The sequence below is a fragment of the Ceratotherium simum genome, chromosome 11 (genome assembly GCF_057802395.1).
Source record: "Ceratotherium simum simum isolate JZ-2026a chromosome 11, ASM5780239v1, whole genome shotgun sequence".
Lineage (NCBI taxonomy): Eukaryota > Metazoa > Chordata > Mammalia > Perissodactyla > Rhinocerotidae > Ceratotherium > Ceratotherium simum.
This window is the reverse complement of record NC_141910.1, coordinates 44,163,138-44,182,769: the sequence shown is the minus strand read 5'-3', so window position 1 is coordinate 44,182,769 and position 19,632 is coordinate 44,163,138. Positions and strand designations below refer to the sequence as shown.

The following is a 19,632-nucleotide window of genomic DNA, read 5'->3' as shown; positions in this document are numbered from 1 at the left end:
TCTCTGATCACTAGTGAATGTTGAACAACTTTTCTTATGTTTTTTGCCTATATGTATTTTCTCATTTGAAAAAGCCTATTTATTTCTTTTGAGTATATTTCTATTGAGTTTACTGTGTTTTTGTTAATGAATTTTAGGAAATATTTATGTATTCTTGATATTAATGTTCTCCAGTTGTATGTGTTGCAAAATATCTATTCCTGGGTTTTAATCTGTGTTTTGCATTTTTGAAAGTGTCTTTTGATTAGCAGCAGTTTTTCATTTTAATATAGTCAAATTGATTTATCATTTATAATTTATAATTATTTACAGTTAATGCTTTTGTATCTTGGTTAAGAAAATCTCTTACCCCTAGGACTAAAATATATTCACCCTTATTTTCTACTTAAGAGTTTAAAAAATTATTTTTAACACTTAATTCCGTATACCATCTAGGGTTATTTTTTTAATATTATAAGGCAGAGATTCAATTTCATCCTTTTCCGTAGAGATAACGATTTTTTTTCAGCTCAATCCCTTAATTTCCCCCTGATCTGACATGCTAACTCTGTCGTGTACCACATTTCCATTCATGTATGGGTCTGTTTCTGGGCTCTATTATATTCCATCAGTCATGCATCTATCCTCATACCAAGGCACACTGTCTTTAATTATTGTAGCTTCGTAGTATCTGGTGAGGTAAGAATGCCCTCCCTCGTCTCTTTCTTCAAGTGTGCTTTGGCTATTCTAGGCTCTTTACTTTTCCGTATAACTTTTAGAATGATCTTATTAAATTTCATGGAAATTAATTGTATTGAATCTGTAGATTAATCTGGAGAGATTTTACATATTTATAATATTAATGTTTCCAGCCATGAACAGGATATATTTTTCCATGAATTTAGGTCATTTTATAAACATCTTTTAATACATCTTTTATAATATTCTCCATAGAATCTTCACATATCTTTCATTAGATTTATTCCTAGGTGTTTCATATTCTCTGACATCATTGTAAATGAAATATTTTATTTAATTATGTTTTTTAGGTTTTTTTGCTGCTAATATATGGAAGTGAAACTAACTTTCATATGTTAATCTTCTATGCAGCCAACTTGCTAAAGTTTCCCATAATATCATAATTTGTAGATTTGTTTAATGTTTTCTGTGTAAATAATCATATCATCTGCAATAATAAGAAGGTTATATGAACAAGGATGTGAAACAGGCAAGGAAGTAAACTATGTGGATATCCAGGGAAGAACGTACCAGGTAGAAAGAACAGCAAATACAAAGATATTAAAGCCGGAACGTGACTGATGTGCTCAAGGCATATCAAGGAAGCCAGAGGGCCTAGAATGCCCTGAGCAAGCAGGAGAGTGGCAGGAGATGAGGTCAGAGGTGTTGGACTAGATTATGTAGGGCCTTGAAGACCACTGGATGGACTTAGGTTTTCACTCTGATTTGGGCATCCATTGGAGAGTTTTGATCAAAGGGTGGCATGATTTGATTCAGGTTTTTAAGGACCATTCTGGCTATTGTGTTGAGAATAAACCATAACAGTCAAGGACTAAAGCAGGGAGACATGATAGAGGCCATTGCGGAAATCCAGATGAGATGATGGTTTAGACCAGGGCAGTAGTGGGTAGAGGTGGTGATAAGTGGCTAGATTCTGGATGTATTTTAAAGACAGAACCAACAGGAATTTCTAACAGACTGGAAGTTGTTTAGGAGAGAAAAAAGAAGTCAAGGATGATTCTAAGTTTTTCGGTTTGAGCAACTGGAAGATGAAGTCTCCATTAATGTTCTTAAAGAAGTTGAATATCATTTTATATAGTGTCATCTTTATAAGGACTTCGAAAGAAATTTATTTTGAGTCTTGGTATTGGAAATAGTTACATTTCACTCAAGAACTTGCCTCATTTGTATCTTTGTTAGTATCTGTTGGGGACTGTGACTACGTTGGCTGCTAGAAAATGTAGAACCACATTTGTGTCCCTCGTAGCAAGGATATAGATATCTAAAGTATATGTATTTTTTTTTATTGACCTCACTTACATTTGGCCTTGTTTTTATCTTTTCTCACTACTTCTAATTTGTTTTCTTGTATGTTATATATCCTTGTATACCTCCTTAAAATATTTTTAGAACAGAACAGGGTTTGAATAAATGAAGACAAGTTGTTTGCACTGTATGCCGCCAAAAAAGAAGTGTGGGAGGTAGCATGAATTTTTGAAAACTTAGCTGAGAGTTAGAACATCATCTTGAACTATAAATAATATAAATATAGATGTGTGTGTGTATATATTACCTATATATAGTATATATATATGTTTGAGTGCCTACTGGGTTCCTACAACTCTGTATTATCCATTCAACAATATTCAGTGAGTATCCACTATATGTCAGGTGCTGTTTTATGCACTTGATACATCAGTTAATAAAATAAGGAAACCTGTTCTCAGTGAGCATGCATTCTAGTGGGGGAGATACTGACAAAAGATAGCACTTGTAGTAGATTAGTAAATTATACAGTATGTTAGAAGATGGTACGTACTACAGAAAAAAAAATGTCAAGCATGGTAAGGGAGATTGGAGGTGAAGGGAATGTGGGTGGGTTAGAGTGTGGAGGTTGCAGCATTAAATAGAGTGGTCTGGATAGGCCACGTTGAGAAGATGACATTGGAGCACAGACTTGAAGGAGGTGAGGGCATGAATTATGTGCCCGTCTGAGGGAAGAGCAGTTCGTCAGAGGGAACAGCACGCAATGTTCCTGAGGTAGGAGTGTACCTGGCACATTTAAGGAGCGGCTAGGTAGCCAGTATGGAGTTGAATGAGTGAGAAGAGTGATAGGAAACAAGGTCAGAAAGATGATGGGGTTGGAACACAAGTCTCATAGGGCCTTGTAGACTGTTGTTAGGACTTGAGCTTTTTCTCTGAGTTAAAGGGGGCACCATTGCAGGGTTTCAAGCATAAGGGTGGAATGCCTTGACTTGCATTTTAAAAGGATCACTCTGGCTATTATAGTATAACTTTCAAGGGAGTTAATGATTATTTCTGCAATTTTAGGTATATTACAGCTAATACTGACACAGAAGAACAGAGTTTTCCAGTCCCTAAGGCATTTAACGCACACATAGAAGAATTAAATTTAGATGTCCTTCTTCAGAAGGCAGATAGTTTACGTATGGATGAGTCTAGCAAGATGGACAGTTTTGAACTACTTTGTGACCACAAAGAAAAGGTAAGAGATATGTGATAATAATATGTTTGTATAGGTTTACTTTTTGATGTAACCTACTATCCCATTCGTGTTATGACTGTAACAATTGTGTCACAGTTTACACAAGCTAAATGATTGGTGCAAAATTTTTCTATGACTAAAATGTTTTAAAAGTAAATATAAGAGTTTATTAGGCTCTAAGATCATAAAAATGAGAACCAGAGATATGATTATACAGATTTATTTGATTTTTATTAATTCGATATATTTAATAAATATTTTATAACAGATAAAAAACAAGACATACTGCTTCTCTCGGGGGAGGAAAAGCTACATTTTAAGTTTTCCATCTTATAGTTATTAATATAACAGCCATCGGTATTTCAGTCTATTTCTACCTATGGTTATTTTTCAGTGTTTAGTGTTGGGCTGAATTGGGAAAGCCCATCCCTCCCACCATCACTACCAAAAAAACAAAAAAGGGTTTGCAATATCCAAAGGAGCAATAAATCTTTTTCTTTCCCATGAGCAATTTAAGTCTAGCCTTTGTCTGAGGATTTAGCAGCTCTACCCTAAACACGTTGTCTAAAAGTTTTTAAATCTCCAAGATCATATTTAGGTAATTTAGGTAAAAAACGTGACTGTTCTTTTGAGTACATGTGATCCGTAACACCGTACAGATAGATATTATCTGAAATGCTTGTTGAGGCATCATACTGATAACTTAGAAAGGAAATCAGAAGAAAATACCACAGCCCAGGGAGAATTTATAGATTCTGGCACCTATCAATTCTTTCTCTTCTGTGGAGGTGTGGAGCTAGTGTCTGGATAATATTAATTGGTTTTAAGATTAAAATGTAACACTATATTAAATCACATTTTGTAGCCTTGAATATTTGAATTTAAAATGTTATATGCAACAGATGGTTACTAGTCTTATCAGAGTGATCATTTTGTAATGTATATAAATGTTGAATCACTGTGTTGTACACCTGAAACTAATATGATATTGTATGTCAACTATACTTCAATAAAAAATAAATAAATAAAAATAAAATAAAATGTTATATGCACGTGAATAGATTTAGTCATCTATAAGTACCAGTTTACCTGCCTAATTTTTTAAAAGTTGCAGTGGAAAACATTTATAGTGTGGTCAAGTTATTAAGTTAATCTAATGTGCAATTCTATCTTTTCAGTTTAGAGATGAAATAGAGTTTATTTGGCGGTTTGCTCGTGCTTATGGAGACATGTACGAGTTATCTACAAATACTCAAGAAAAGAAACATTATGCTAATATTGGTAAGTATTTTGTAAAGATTTATTATCCTCAAGTGACAACTATTATCTGTAATAAACCACTAATGAATTTTTTAATTAAAGCTAAATTTTCTTAGCTAAAAGCAATATGTTTAATCTATTTCAGTATTTCCTGATACTAAAAAATACTCATAGTCTGACAGAAAAGTTTTTTTGACTAAAGTATATGTTTTTTAAAATATTTGAGCATTAGAATAGGCAACTGAAAAACCCAAATTTCAGCTTTTAAAGTTTATAAAATTACAGAAAGATGAGACAATAAGTGGTGATGTTTTGAGAAGCAATAATAGGCAGAGGACAGTTGTCTTCAGCAGTCGTCTTTCACCACAATTAAAATAATGCTCCTTACTTCCCGTGACGTAGAACTCCAGGTACCGTGAAGAAATAACCATTCAGACGTCAGTGTTTTTTCAGATTAGTCTTGATAAAACAACATTAGCCTTGGGTTGATAATTGTTTAAGCTGAGTGATGAGTACATGGTGGCTCATTATACTGTCCTCTATACTTTTTTGCATATTTTTGAAATTTTCCATAATAACAGCAACAAAAGAAAAAGCCAGAATATCAAATCGTCTATACATATATATCTCACCTTAACTTTCACTGAACATCAAAATTCTTTCTTGCAAAAAGCCCCTTAACTCCCATCTCTCTGAGGTTCAGGGTAGTAATTTGACATCAAAACTTCTTTAACTCTTTTATTGCAAAGTCTTCTCTTTTCCAAGCTTTCCTTCTCTAGATTTCGTGAGGAAGAAACAGCAAGGAGATAATGATACTGCAGATCGCCTTTCAGTCTAGCTCCCTGTCATTTTTATTTCCAAGAAGGAAATATTTCCAAACTCCTCGTAATTATATTTCTTCCACTTGTAGATTTCCTTGCCAATTGACCTCTGCACTTTAATTCTCTCTCAATGGGAGGAGGATGGGAGGAATTCCATCCTCTTGTTCTTTGCATATTCATCATCAGCTTTGTGGGGCAATTTTTCTATAGCAATCTGTCTTGCAGGCCATATACAAAATGGAATTCTAGAGAAGACATTTATTAACTTGAAGGTAAATAAAAATTTAACCAAAGAGAACAGACTGATTTATTTTCATATCTACTGAGAAAATCAAGGATAGCTGTAAACTGTTCCAACATTCATCAATATGAAACACATTTTTTTTCCTTAAGCACCTGCCCTACCCTGGGCATTAGGGCTCCTCCTGTATTAGGAGGTAGAACTATGAAAGCAAAATAGACATGTTCTCAGACTGCAGAGGAGCTCCTGGCTTTGTGGGGGAGGCAGTATTATTCAAATAATCATACACAGAAAGAAACAAACTGAAATAAGTTGCTAGTAAAGAAGACTGCAGGGTGTTAGAGTGTATAACTGAAAGAGGCTAGGACGGCAGGGTGGGGTGATGCAAGGACATCTTTCCTATGGAAGTGACAGTTTCACATAGGTAAGATTACTTGGGGTCCCTATTTTAAAATGGAGTGGGAGTTTAATTGAGTTAATGTATGAGATGGTGAAAATGGAAAAAGAAATAGGCTGGAGGAAATTTGGGGACAAGAATGGAGCATAGATTGGAATAAGAAATATCCAAAAAAAAAGAAAAGTTTATAGTGTCAAAGAAAAAGAGGTGAAGCCTCAGATACGTCATTCAGATATTGAAATAAATTTAAAAGAATTCCTTTTTTTCACCCATTTAAGAAGTATTTGTTTGAGATTACTATGTCCAGGAACAATGTTAAAATGAAGGGTGGAGGGAAGGAGTGAGAGAAGGAGGGACATAAATGTCATTAAGGTGGTGCTGCATGAAGGAACTTACTATATGGATCAATATGGGGTCAGCTAATGTAATTCAGTGTGCAGGTGGTCAGTGCCCAGGAAAGGTGATGACAGGACACTGGAGCTGAGCCCAGCCCTGGAAGGACATTGGAACTCAGGGTGAGGGAGGAAGAGTGCTGAATGTTACTCCTCATGATAGTATCTTTGACATTGGTGTGCCGAGGGAAGGTTTGATTGCTGGAGAGTGCAGAATTCTTTCGTAAAACTCAAAATGGGGTATATCATTATGCAGTACATCTTTTGAATACTGTGATTGATCATAACTTGTATGCCAAATAAAATCTGAATCTTGTATCTAAAGGCACGTTATTACACTTTCTAGAATTAAATGAAATGATCGCTACAAATGCCTCAAATAGATCACAAAATACAATTTTGTAAGAGAAATAGCTTCCTTTTCAGGCTTCAGCTGCATAAATGAGGCTGCGAAACCAGTCTGTGTACTGCCAGCTTCCTTGTGTGGTCTCAGAGTGGTGGAAGCTCCTCTCTCTTAGGCTTGTGGTAGTGCGCTAAAAGCTATTTTTGTTCATTTGGCAATGTAGCTAAAATGTTGATTTAGTTTTTAATGTTCGTAAGTTAAAAAGTATTTATTTTTCAATCATTCATTTACAGATTACTAACTCTTTTAATATATGTCCACAGTGTAATATCAGTTATTATCAAAATACTTCACTTTTTAATTTTTTCCGGTTTATGTAAATTTCTGCACAGGGTAGTTCTCTTAATGGATAAAGCTATAAAGTACCACTTTAACAAATAGAGAATGGTTTTAGAATAAAAGATTCTTATTTATAAAGATTATCTCAACTACTTATTTAGAAGGGCATTTTGCAGATTATTGGATTTTCTCTCCAAGGCAAAAAAAAAAAAAAAAATGGAGCAGGGGAAAAAGGAGATGGTAAAAACAAAGCAGTCCCTTTTGGAGAAAGATTTTCAGAATGTGGTTCAGTTTTGTTGTAAGCGTTTAGATTGTTCAAGCCAATAGACAAACCTGTATCCAAAGTAATTATTACATTGTTAAAAGTTATTCTAAAACTAAGTAAAATGGTCTGGGAGAATTATTTCTGTACTGAGCCTCTTTATTATCGTGAGTGATGAGGCGAGAACTCTGGGATGCCTTCCCTTACCCTTTAGGTAGAGTTACTCACCCTCTTCTCTGCTCTCTTTTTTGTCTTGCTTTTACCTTTTTGCTTGTAATTTGTTTGTTTATATATCTCTGCCTACTGAACTGTGAACCCTTGGAGGGCAAGGACTGTCTTATTTGACTTTTTATTCTGAGAGGCTCACATAATATGGCACTTAGAAGGCACGCAGTAAATATTTGTTGAGTTAATTATAAAACAATTTTTATTAACACTTCTGAGTAATGATTGACTTTTCTTGCGCTTGGTTAAATCGCCTACTCCAGTGAGTCTCAAACTTGAGCCTACATCAGAATCACTAGAGGCTCCTTAAAACAGATTGCTGAGTCCCAGAGTTTGTGATGGAGGAAGTCTCCTGTGTGGCCAAAAATGTGCTTTGCTAAGAAGTTTCCAGGTGATGCTTCTGGTCTTGGGACCCTACTTTAGGAAGCACTGACTTAATTCAATAATCCACCTCCCACCGATGCACATGAAGGTACTAAGCGTAAGTACATTTATCTTTCAGGAAAGACGTTAGGTGAAAAAGCTATTACCAGAGCACCCATGAATGGACACTGTCATCTCTGGTAAGTACATAGAATTTATGCAGCCTATTTAAATTCTAATATGCCTTTTTGTAAATTAAAATGGATTTAAAAAATATTTTTGATCCATTTAACCTGTCACATTCACTGAAAAATATAATAGGAGATAGCACAGTGACCGTTCTTGTTCTGTTTATTCTCATGTATTTTTCAGTGTGTCTATTTTAAATATATTTAAGGTAAACTTTCACTGAAGATTTCATAAGTGAATCTACCAAGTCCAATGGCTTTGAACATGATAAATTCTAATTAAATCTAACTTAATATAACATTTTGTGTGAAAACAAATACTAAAATGATGTCATGTTTCTAAGCAAAATGTAGAAAGAATGCTTCTAAGAATAAAAGCACATCAGCCATTTCTTACACCTTGATGAATCAAGGTATACAAATTCCACAGGTCAAAGAAAAGCCGTTTATAATATAAGACAACTCAAACAAAGGGAATTTAATTAGTTGGATGGATATAGGTGAATATCTTTGGGGCAAAAAAATTTGTTCTTGAGTGTGTTTTGTTCTGGATCCTTTGTATGTTTAGAATTATAAATCACAAATAAGAAGAAATATATTGTTGTTAATTAACACTTCTTTTTAGTCATAGTTGCATTTCTACAACATTTTTTAGTTCCTTAGTTTTTTTTCTCCCCAGCAGTTCTGGTACTTCAGATGCTAGGAAGATACAGAAATAAATTAATTTGTGACCTCTCTCTCACACCTAGGTTTCTAGAAGTCCACCCTTCTTTGGGATTATTTTATTATTCTTGGGCACTCTTAGGCAAAAATCTCTCTTGAAGTGGCTCCCTTTCTGTAGGTCCACATTTGTCTCACAGGAAATTCGTTTTTGCCCCACCAGCTCTGAAGTGCAAAGCATTTCCCCAAAGCAGACCTGTTTCTTTACTCTGCCACCAGCAGGGGGAGCTCCACTCACACACTCATCTTAAAACTTCCCTGGGCAGGAGTTAGGTAAAATTTTTTATGTTCTCCAAACACCAAGGGACACATACCAAAATAAGAATAAGTCTTTTGAAGCTGCCCTCACCTGGCTTAAGATGAGATGTAAGCTTGCCCCTTGCCCTCTCCCATGAGAAGGTGGTAGGTGGAACCCAAGTACCCTAACAGTTCTATCCACAGAAATCCCCACTCCACGTCTCTTCCTCCACCAGTGAATTCTTGCCTTCTCTTATATGGCTTGGAGATGGGTGAAGGGCTAAGCCTGGCAGAACCTGTGGATAATTTCTTTAGCGTGTCGCGCATGGGTAGTAGAGAGTCTTGCTTTAGGAATTGGAGTATGTACAGATAAAGTATTATTCTGTGCTCTGGGTGCCCCTGCCACGACTCTGGGGGAGAGGTAATTTTGCGGTTAACGTTCTGATACATGCCTTTAAGATTATTTCCTCAGTATGTAAGAGTCTTGGCTATTATTTCTATAGCCAACTTTACCATCTTCATCTAATTTGCATAATACTAATATTAATAAATTAACTTATATATGCATTAAGGTACTGCTTCCACTCTTCGTTGTAGCTGTAATGAACTTACACTGATCAAGCCACACTTTCTTCATTTCCTTTGATTTTGGAGGTGTTTGGGAGCTGGTTAGCCAGCTTTGGATGCAGAAAGGACACCGCGGTCCTACTCCTAGCTTTAAGCTGTGCCTCTTCCTCCTCCTTCTCCTCCTGCTCTTCCTCTGTTGTCCTCTTCCTTCTCCCATACTGCATCTGCGTCCATGAAGAATCGCGTTAAAAATGTACATGTAATATTAATCCTCAATTTGAGAACATTTATTATCAATTTGAGCTTCCAAATTTTCATAGAGGAATAATGTTGAATCTTCTCTGAGGGCTTCATAAGGACCTTGAAATCCATCTTGTGAGGACAGATTATGCTTAACTCTTCCTTAGTGGGTTTCCTGTCTTCCACTCATCTGGCTGCTGCTCTTTTGTTAATCTTTCACATTTTGTTGTGAACTAATTGCCTTGTTTATAGCCTTGGGATTTGACCCCAAGGTTAAATCTTATCAACACAGACACATACACACACTCACACACACAGAGTAATTATTCTATTGTGTTTCACATGATTTCTTATTCAGTATCAGTTTTTACTTTAAAAAAATTAAAATCTAATCAGCTGATAAAATTTAATAAATTTGAATGTCAATTTTATCTTAATTCTTACATGGTCATCTCAATAGATGCAGAGAAGGCATTTGACAAGATACAACATCCATTTATGATAAAAACTCTCAACAAAATGGGTATAGAAGGAAAGTACCTCAACATAATAAAAGCTATTTATGACAAGCCCACAGCCAACATCATACTCAACAGGGAAAGACTGAAAGCCATTCCTCTGAGAACAGGAACGAGGCAGGGCTGCCCACTCTCACCACTCCTATTCAACATAGTACTGGAGGTTTTGGCCAGAGCAATTAGGCAAGAAAAAGGAATAAAAGGAATCCAAATAGGCAACGAAGAAGTGAAACTCTCACTATTTGCAGATGACATGATTTTATATATAGAAAACCCTAAAGAATCCATTGGAAAACTATTAGAAATAATCAACAACTACAGCAAAGTTGCAGGGTACAAAATCAATCTACAAAAATCAGTTGCGTTTCTGTATGCTAATAACGAACTAACAGAAAGAGAGCTCAAAAAGATAATACCATTTACAATTGCATCAAAAAGAATAAAATATCTAGGAATAAATCTTACCAAGGAGATGAAAGACCTATACAATGAAAACTATAAGACATTATTGAAAGAAATCGATGATGACATAAAGAAATGGAAAGACATTCCATGCACATGGATTGGAAGAATAAACATAGTTAAAATGTCTATATTACCTAAAGCAATCTACAGGTTCAATGCAATCCCAATCAGAATCCCAATGACATTCTTCACGGAAATAGAAAAAAGAATACTAAAATTCATAGGGGCAACAAAAGACCCCGAATAGCTAAAGCAATCCTAAGAAAAAAGAACAAAGCTGGAGGCATCACAATCCCTGACTTCAAAACATACTACAAAGCAATAGTAATCAAAACAGCATGGTACTGGTACAAAAACAGACACACAGATCAATGGAACAGAATTGAAAGCCCAGAAATAAAACCACACATATATGGACAGCTAATTTTTGACAAAGGAGCTAAGAACATACAATGGAGAAAGGAAAGTCTCTTCAATAAATGGTGTTGAGAAAACTGGACAGCCACATGCAAAAGAATGAAAGTGGACCATCTTTTATTGCCATTCACAAAAATTAACTCAAAATGGATCAAAGACCTGAAGGTGAGACCTGAAACTATAAAACTCATAGAAGAAAATATAGGCAACACACTATTTGACATTGGTCATAAAGGAATCTTTTCGGATGACATGCCTACCCAGACTAGGGAAACTAAAGAAAAAATAAGCAAGTGGGTCTTTGTCAGATTAAAGAGCTTCTACAAGACAAACAAAACCAGAATCAAGATGAGCAGACAACCCACCAGCTGGGAGGAAATATTTGCAAAACATATATCTGACAAGGGATTAATCTCCATAACATATAAAGAACTCACACAACTGAACAACAAAAAAACAAACAACCCGATCAAAAAATGGGCAGAGAAAATGAACAGACACTTCTCCAAAGAAGATATACAGATGGCCAATAGGCACATGAAAAGATGTTAAACCTCACTAATCATCAGGGAAATGCAAATCAAAACAACACTAAGATATCACCTCACGCCTGTTAGAACGGCTATAATCACCAAGACAAAAAACAACAAATGTTGGAGAGGATGGGGAAAAACAGGAACCCTCATACACAGCTGGTGGGAATGCAAACTGGTGCAGCCTCTATGGAAAACACTATGGAGATTCCTCAAAGAATTAAAAATAGAAATACCCTATGATCCAGCTATCCCATTACTGGGAATTTATCCAACGAACCTGAAATCAACAATCCAAAGAGGCTTATGCACCCCTATGTTCATTGCAGCATTATTCACTATAGCCAAGAAGTGGAAGCAACCTAAATGTCCCTTGACTGATGATTGGATCAAGAAGAGTGATATATATATATATACAATGGAATACTACTCAGCCATAAAAAAGACAAAATCATCCCATTTGCAGCAACATGGATGGGCCTGGAGGGTATTATGTTAAGCCAAATAAGCCAGAAAGAGAAAGACAAACACTGTATGATCTCACTCTTATGTGGAATATAAACCAACACATGGACAGAGAAAACTCTATTGTGGTTACCAGGTGCAATGGGGGTAGGGGGTGGGCACAAGGGGTGAAGGGAGACATACATATGGTGATGGACAAACAAAAATGTACAGCCCAAAATTTCACAATGTGATAAACTATTAAAACATCAATAAAAAATATTAAAATCTAATCAGCTGATAAAATTTAATAAATTTGAATGTCAATTTTATCTTAATTCTTAGAATGTATTATAATGTATCTACTGAATGCAAGAGTTCTCATTCAATTAAATAGTAGGGGGATGAAAAAAAGAAAAATTAAAACTTAGTCTTGAGAAGCAACAGGTGAAATTTAGATTGACTGATTCCATAATTAATTGTAATAAAATGGCATGAAAAGGTCTTCTGCTGGGACCTTTCAGTGTGTTAAGACATTTTCTCATTCGTTCAGCATAAATGGCAAGCTATAGCCTCTAGGCCAAATCCAACTGCCAGCTTTTGTAAATAAGTTTATTGGAGTACAGCCACGCCCATACATTTGTGCACAGCGGTGAAGTTGAGTAGTTGCAACAGAGACTCTCTGACCCCAAAGCCTAAAATGTTTGCTGCCTAGCCCTGTGGCAAAAGTTTGCAGACCTGTGGTTTACAGGGTTATGTGATGCTTTATAAGCCTTCAGTTTGAAATAAAAGATGTAATCTTTAGGAATAATTATCGTAAAGGATTAACATTGAGGGAATAATTGAAAAACAAAAGACTTGTTTTTCATCTCCATCTTTTCCAAAACAAGATTGCTTTGTAACTTTAAGGCTACTTAAGCATTCTATAAAATTCTGTTGTTTTTGTTGTACCAGCCTGAAATACTTCAAGCATCAAGACAGTAAAATCACCAATAGACTTGGAGTTTGTTAGCCAAATAGGCCTGATCTTAATTATAATGTCTTAAGTATTTGTTGTGCTCTACCATTCACAAATTATGTCCACATGCCTTATAGGCATTTACAGAACAACCTGTTTCCATTTTATAGAGAGGGTAAGCAAGGCAGTGTGTGTGTGTGTGTGTGTGTGTGTGATGTGTTGAGTAGTAACCAAGGGTCACACAATAAGTGGAAAAACAAAAACCATGTATTATATTCTTATGTACTCGGTATTTCTTCTTTACATTGTTCTTCCTCTCAGTATAAATAGCATTGATGCTAAATCAAAAGTGCTGCAGGGAAACTAATGGAGTTATTTTAGTAGTGTTGAAACAAGAATGTTTGCCAGTTATTAAAGATATATTCAATATCAGTGTAAAGAAAAGACAGAATTTTTGTCAAAGCATGTATAGTTAGCGCAACCTCTAGATGGAGGTAATAGACCATATTGTGAACTAACTTTCTTCTGAGTTTCCATCAACCTGAGAGTTTACGAAATAAAATTTTAAATTACATTTTTAAAGATGAACAATGTAAAAACACACACAGACACACGCGCGCGCGCACACACACACAAACATAAGTGGAATCAATTGCCAGAAAAGAAGTATTGAACCTTTGGAAAAAGAGGTTTTGTGAAAAATATAAGACTCTAGTGACAGATTACTTATAGGGAAAAATGTACATATATCGTATAGTAGTATTCATAAATCATGGTTTTTTTCTTTTTTCCTTCACTCAAAGTAACTTGGAGAGAATGTGCTGAGAGAGCACTGTAAAGCCTAGAGAGGTGCATAAGTAGTTCTGATTTTCAGAGAATAGAAGATTGATTCCACCACCATAGATTAGTGAACATAGACTCTTTTCCTTTGATTCCAGTACTAATAGTTGAGTTGTTCTGTGAATCTCTGGATGAGGAAGTTCAAATAGGCCCAACATAGATTTTTATAAAAATGTGACATGATCTGTTTTTTATTTCTTTGCTAGTAGATAGAGTAGGGAAATTGAGCTCATATATCTGGATTTAAGCAAGACAAGACAAGTTCCCTCATAACGTTCTTGTGGACAAGACGGAGAAGTGTGGGCAAGCTTCTGGGTTACCCATGCTGACAGAAGGGTTTGAGCCTCAGTTGTTCGACGAAATAACTGTTGACAATATCGTTGTCAGTCTGGAGATGATTCTAGGGTTCCAGGTTTAGATATTAGACACTAGTGTGTTCGGTTATTTTGTCAGTGGCTGAAGATATAGGAGGTATGCTTATAAACATTGCAAATAACACAAAATTCGGAGAAACAGGGTGTATGATTGATGACATTAGTAATTCAAAAGATTTTCACATGTTGAAAGAGATACTGAACAAGGTGTTAATTAATAGGGATAAATATGGAAGGAGGGTTGGAAAGAAGTGCCAAAATTGAAGGACATTGGGGGAAAACAGATGGAAATTTAAAGAAAGTATGGGGTTTACTTAATATTAATGTATTAATTTTGGTTCATTGTGAAAATTATGTATCAATATTGTATGTCAATATTGGACAGTTGTGATAAATGTACTATAGTAATGTAAAATGTGAACAATAGAGAAAACTGGATATGGGTATAGGGAAACTCCCCATACTATCTTTGCAACTTTCCTGTAAATCTCAAGCTATTTTAAAATAAAAGATTATTTTTTTTAAAAGTGGCCTAACGGGGCTGGCATGGTGGCACAAGCGGTTAAGTGCACGCGCTCTGCTGCGGCGGCCCGGGGTTCGCCGGTTCGGCTCCCGGGTGCGCACCGAGGCACCGCTTGTCAGGCCATGCTGTGGCGGCGTCCCATATAAACTGGAGGAAGGTGGGCATGGATGTTAGCCCAGGGCCAGTCTTCCTCAGCAAAAAGAGGAGGATTGGCAGATGTTAGCTCAGGGCCGATCTTCCTCACAAAAAAAAAAAAAAAGTGGCCTAAGTTTTTAAGTCCAAATAAGTTGGAAAATGATAATGCCCATAACAAAAATGGGGTGTTTGGCAATGTAGTTGTGTGGAATTTTGCTCCACAGTCTGGAACTCTGTGGGAGGAATGAGAGAACAGAATGACAGGGAGAATTTCAAAAGAACGTGTGAGGCCGCAGACGGCAATAGCAGTTTTCACAGGGGAGCCGAGAGTCTTTTTCCTGTTTCTTATCTTAAATGCTCAATCTCTGGTGGGTGCAGAGATATATGTGAAATACAGTCTGATTTTAGAATTTGTGAGTAGTTGTATTTCCTAATCTAGTTAAATTCTCACATCTCTTATTAGGGTGATTTAGTCATCACTGGTTTCTACTGTAGCAGATTCCATTGATTATATAAAAAACGAAAATTAAGAGGTCAAAGAAGTAATAACTGAAAAGTGGCCATTTTATTGGTTGTGCATAAAGTGTGTGAATTATGTGATCTGTGTCCAGGAATGATCTTACTGTTCCAAATTAAGAAAATTGTTCACTTCATTTCTGTACTTGAAGATTATGCTTATCCACAGAAACAATCAAGATAAATAACACCCAAAATTACGTTTTTCATTTCACTTATGACAATGCAAGTAAAAATTAACACCTAGTCTTGAAGTATTTAGGTAAATGAATATTTTGCCTCAAACAGAAACACTCTGAAATACTCTGAAGACTTTTACATAGACAGAAACACTCTGAACATGAAAAGTAATATATCCCTCAGTTTTTAGAGTAAGCATTTGCTAATCAAGTATTGCACTCAATTTATAGTCAAATAATTATTTATGTAAATTTTGTATTTCCAATAGAAAAAAAGTAAATAATCCATGAGATGCACTATTCTAGTAATGCACTGTGTCCACGGAAGAATTGAAGGACATGGGGAATTTTTTGAAAAAGCATATTCTAAAATTACATTTGACTTTGTTTGTAGTCATGATATTTATTTTTATTTTCAAATGACATTAAAGGAGGCCAATAAATTTTTATTTTTATTTTTATTAACAAGCAACAGGGATCTGTCAACACAATACATTTTTCAGTTTAATACTTTTGTGATTAGACTTTTTCTGAGAGCCTCCTTGTGACTTTGATGTTCCTGATGGTAATAGCGGCAGCTAACATTTCTTGAAACTCACTCTGTGCCAGGCACTATTCTAAGCAATCGCATGTTTTAGGTATTTTACCCTCACAACACACGTATGAGATAGATGGTGTTAGTATCCCCAGTTATAGACGAGGAAACCGACCTCATGTTAATGTCAAGTATTGTTTTTAGGGCCTTTGCTTCTATATGAATACTTTTGTTAAATATTAGTGAGTACTTTAGAGATATTTTTTAAATATTACATTTGGTGGTATTTGATTAAAAGTTCACACGATATCCACTGTTTTTATTCTTTTCAGGTACGCGGTTTTGTGTGGCTACGTATCTGAGTTTGAGGGCTTACAAAACAAAATCAACTATGGACATCGCTTCAAGGTATTTCTTGATATTAAAAATGTTTTAATGTAGCTATATGTTCCATTAACAGGTACAAACCAAATTATTCAACAAATTAATCTCTAGGAATTTATCTTTTTCATTTAAATGAAATGATAGTCATTTTTTTTTATTTTGGTGAGGAAGATCAGCCCTGAGCTAACATCCATGCCAATCCTCCTCGTTTTCCTGAGGAAGACTGGCCCTGAGCTAACATCTGTGCCAAGCTTCCTCCACTTTATGTGGGATGCCGCCACAGCATGGCCTGACAAGCAGTGTGTCGGTGTGCACCCGGGATCCAAACCCAGGCCACCAGCAGCGAAGTGCACGCACTTAACCGCTACGCCATGGGGCTGGCCCTGAAATGATAGTCTTTAAATAGTACTGTGCCAAAAAGAATCAAATTATTTGTGTGATTAAAGATTATTATTATTCTAGATGCTGAAAGAAGTCATGTAGTAGATGAGTATTATTTATTCAAAGATACAGGATTGGGGCCAGCCTGGTGGCGTAGTGGTTAAGTTTGCGCATTCCGCTTCGGCAGCCCAGGGTTCGCGGGTTTGGATCCCAGGTGCGGAGCTATCAAGCCATGCTGTGGCAGGCGTCCCACATATAAAGCAGGGCACAGATGTTAGCCCAGGGCCAATCTTCCTCAGTAAAAAGGAGGATTGGCCACAGATGTTAGCTCAGGGCTAATCTTCCTCACCAAAAAAAATAGATATATATTTATATATATAGAAGATTTGCCTTTTGGTCATGAGCTCTGCATGTTGATTTGGTGGGCGGAGTAGAATCCAATCTAGGGCTTAAATCTACCACGATGGATGAGTAAAATAAGTAATGCATTTACACATCATTCATAATGTGCTTCTAGTTATAATAGCTCAATAAATAACCTCTCAGGGTCAAATAGTTATAGGGATGGGCAAAGAATTCTTTGTTTGCCAGCTCCCTATAACCGTTTTGGTAATGTCAGTGGAGTAGATGCCTCTCCCACCCAGTTCTGCTATTCTTTCCCCCATTATACCCTAATTATTTGATATTTGCCTCTGAATCAATAAGTATTAGCTAGGCAAGTCATGGACAGACAAAAATGTGACTCGGATGTTTCCTATTTTTATAGTGATATTTTGACTTTATCTGTAGCCTTATTAAATCATATTCACAGTTCTGGTTCTAGTTGTAGCAATCATTTTTAGTAAATGAATTATTGATAAGACTTAATTATATTAATGGTAGGGATTGAAGAGGGGAAAGAAACAACATGGGAAAGCTCCTTTGAATTTACTGGGCACAGTTCCATTCAACACCTCCTGAAACTGGGGAGATGATATTTCTTTCACATTTTCTTTCAGGAACATCTAGATAAAGCAATCCAATTTTTACCTGAAGAACCCTTTTTGTATTACCTCAAGGGAAGATACTGTTATACTGTAAGTTGAATGCTTTTATTTATAAATCTTATTTGAATATACTATGGTTACATGATGTATTTTCAGTGACTTATTCTTTTACTGTTTTATGTAGCGCTTACTGTGGGGAAAATGATAAAATCAATACATACTTTTCGAGTTTGTAACTTATGTATTAAGTTATATACAGCATGTATGTGCTGTATACTTTACATATATGTATATGCTGTATACTTTACATATGCATGTATACTTTTTCCTTTCCTGCCCTTCCCTTCCCCTGCAGCAGTCATACTGACTCCCTTCGTGCTCTCTCAGGTGGTGATCTGCCGCCGACCCACATGCGCCCTCTACTGGTGCACTATTCTCTGTTTCCTGGGAGGACTTTTTTCAGTTATGGGAGCTTAATGAGCGTAAATTATGTGCTCACTGGGCAGAAAATAAATACAACACTGCCCTGGTCATCAAGGAACTTAGTTTAGAAGGGGACATGAGATGTATAGAGATAAATACAAAGGCAGCTGGTAAGTCTAAGACCCAGTGTCTTAAATGACATTCATTCATGGGAAATTAGCAGAACGTGAAAATATATCTTAACAGATGCATGAAAAAATTACCATGAAGAGAAATGCTGTTTCTGGATGAGAAAATTAGGGGAGGCAAAAGAGGAAGCTTTTTAATTGAGACTTGAAGAGGGTTAGGGATGAAGAAGGAAGCTTGCTTTTATTGAACACCTGCTATTTATCAGATGTGCATTTTATACTTTATATTTCTTATCTTGTTTAATCCTTATAACAGCCCTGGAAGCAGTTTTTATTAGGCCAGTTTTAAATATTAAGAATCTGATTCTTCATGAAGGCAGGAGACCTCCCCTAAGATTTAAAAACCATTGAGTCAACTTCACATGAGTCTGGGCCTTGAATGTACATTACTTGTTTAGGCTTAAAAAACCCAAGAAGGAAATTTTAATTCAAAATGGAACTGCATGTTCATGCCACAGATAAATGGCAGAAGCTAATGCTAACCCTCCCTAGAGGAACGTAACTTCACACAGGCCTTAAAAACTCTTACAGAGTGACCCAACAATAATGGGCTTACGGTAAAAAATAATAGAATATACAAAGATATAAGCCATCAGGAATGATAGTCAACAGAAACGAAAAAAGAATAGAAATAGATCTAAAAGGACTTCAGATTTTGGAAGCATGGAATGCAAAAGATTAAACAGTTATCCATATAATGTGTTTTTAAAAATTAGAAGAATTAGGGGGAAAAATGGATGGGGAACATGAGACTACAAAAATGACCAGGTAGATTTGAAAAAGATGAAACAATTTTTGGTACAAAAAGTATATTATTTGATGTTAAAAGAAAACTCAATGGAAAAATTTAGCACTGCTAAAGAAAGAATTAGCAAACTTTAAGATAAATCTGAAAAAGTTGCCTGCAATGCAGCACAGAGGAACAGAGATAGAAAATATGAAGGAGAGATGAAAAGACATGGAAGGTAAGTAAGGATACCACATGGTGGTAAATTTTCACCCACCTCTTCTGGTT

General features: G+C 35.8%; 1 protein-coding gene across 2 annotated transcripts in view; it reads left to right on the top strand.

The window, feature by feature from the left end:
- RMDN2 (regulator of microtubule dynamics 2) overlaps positions 1-19,632 on the top strand; it is a 91,588-nt gene that overhangs the window by 47,419 nt on the left and 24,537 nt on the right. For both annotated transcript variants that reach the window (XM_087436879.1, XM_087436878.1), the window contains exons 3-7: positions 3,049-3,223; positions 4,402-4,504; positions 8,006-8,066; positions 16,588-16,663; positions 18,019-18,096. In XM_087436879.1, coding sequence (XP_087293005.1) covers positions 3,049-3,223; positions 4,402-4,504; positions 8,006-8,066; positions 16,588-16,663; positions 18,019-18,096 — 493 coding nt within the window. The remainder of the gene's footprint in view (positions 1-3,048; positions 3,224-4,401; positions 4,505-8,005; positions 8,067-16,587; positions 16,664-18,018; positions 18,097-19,632) is intronic.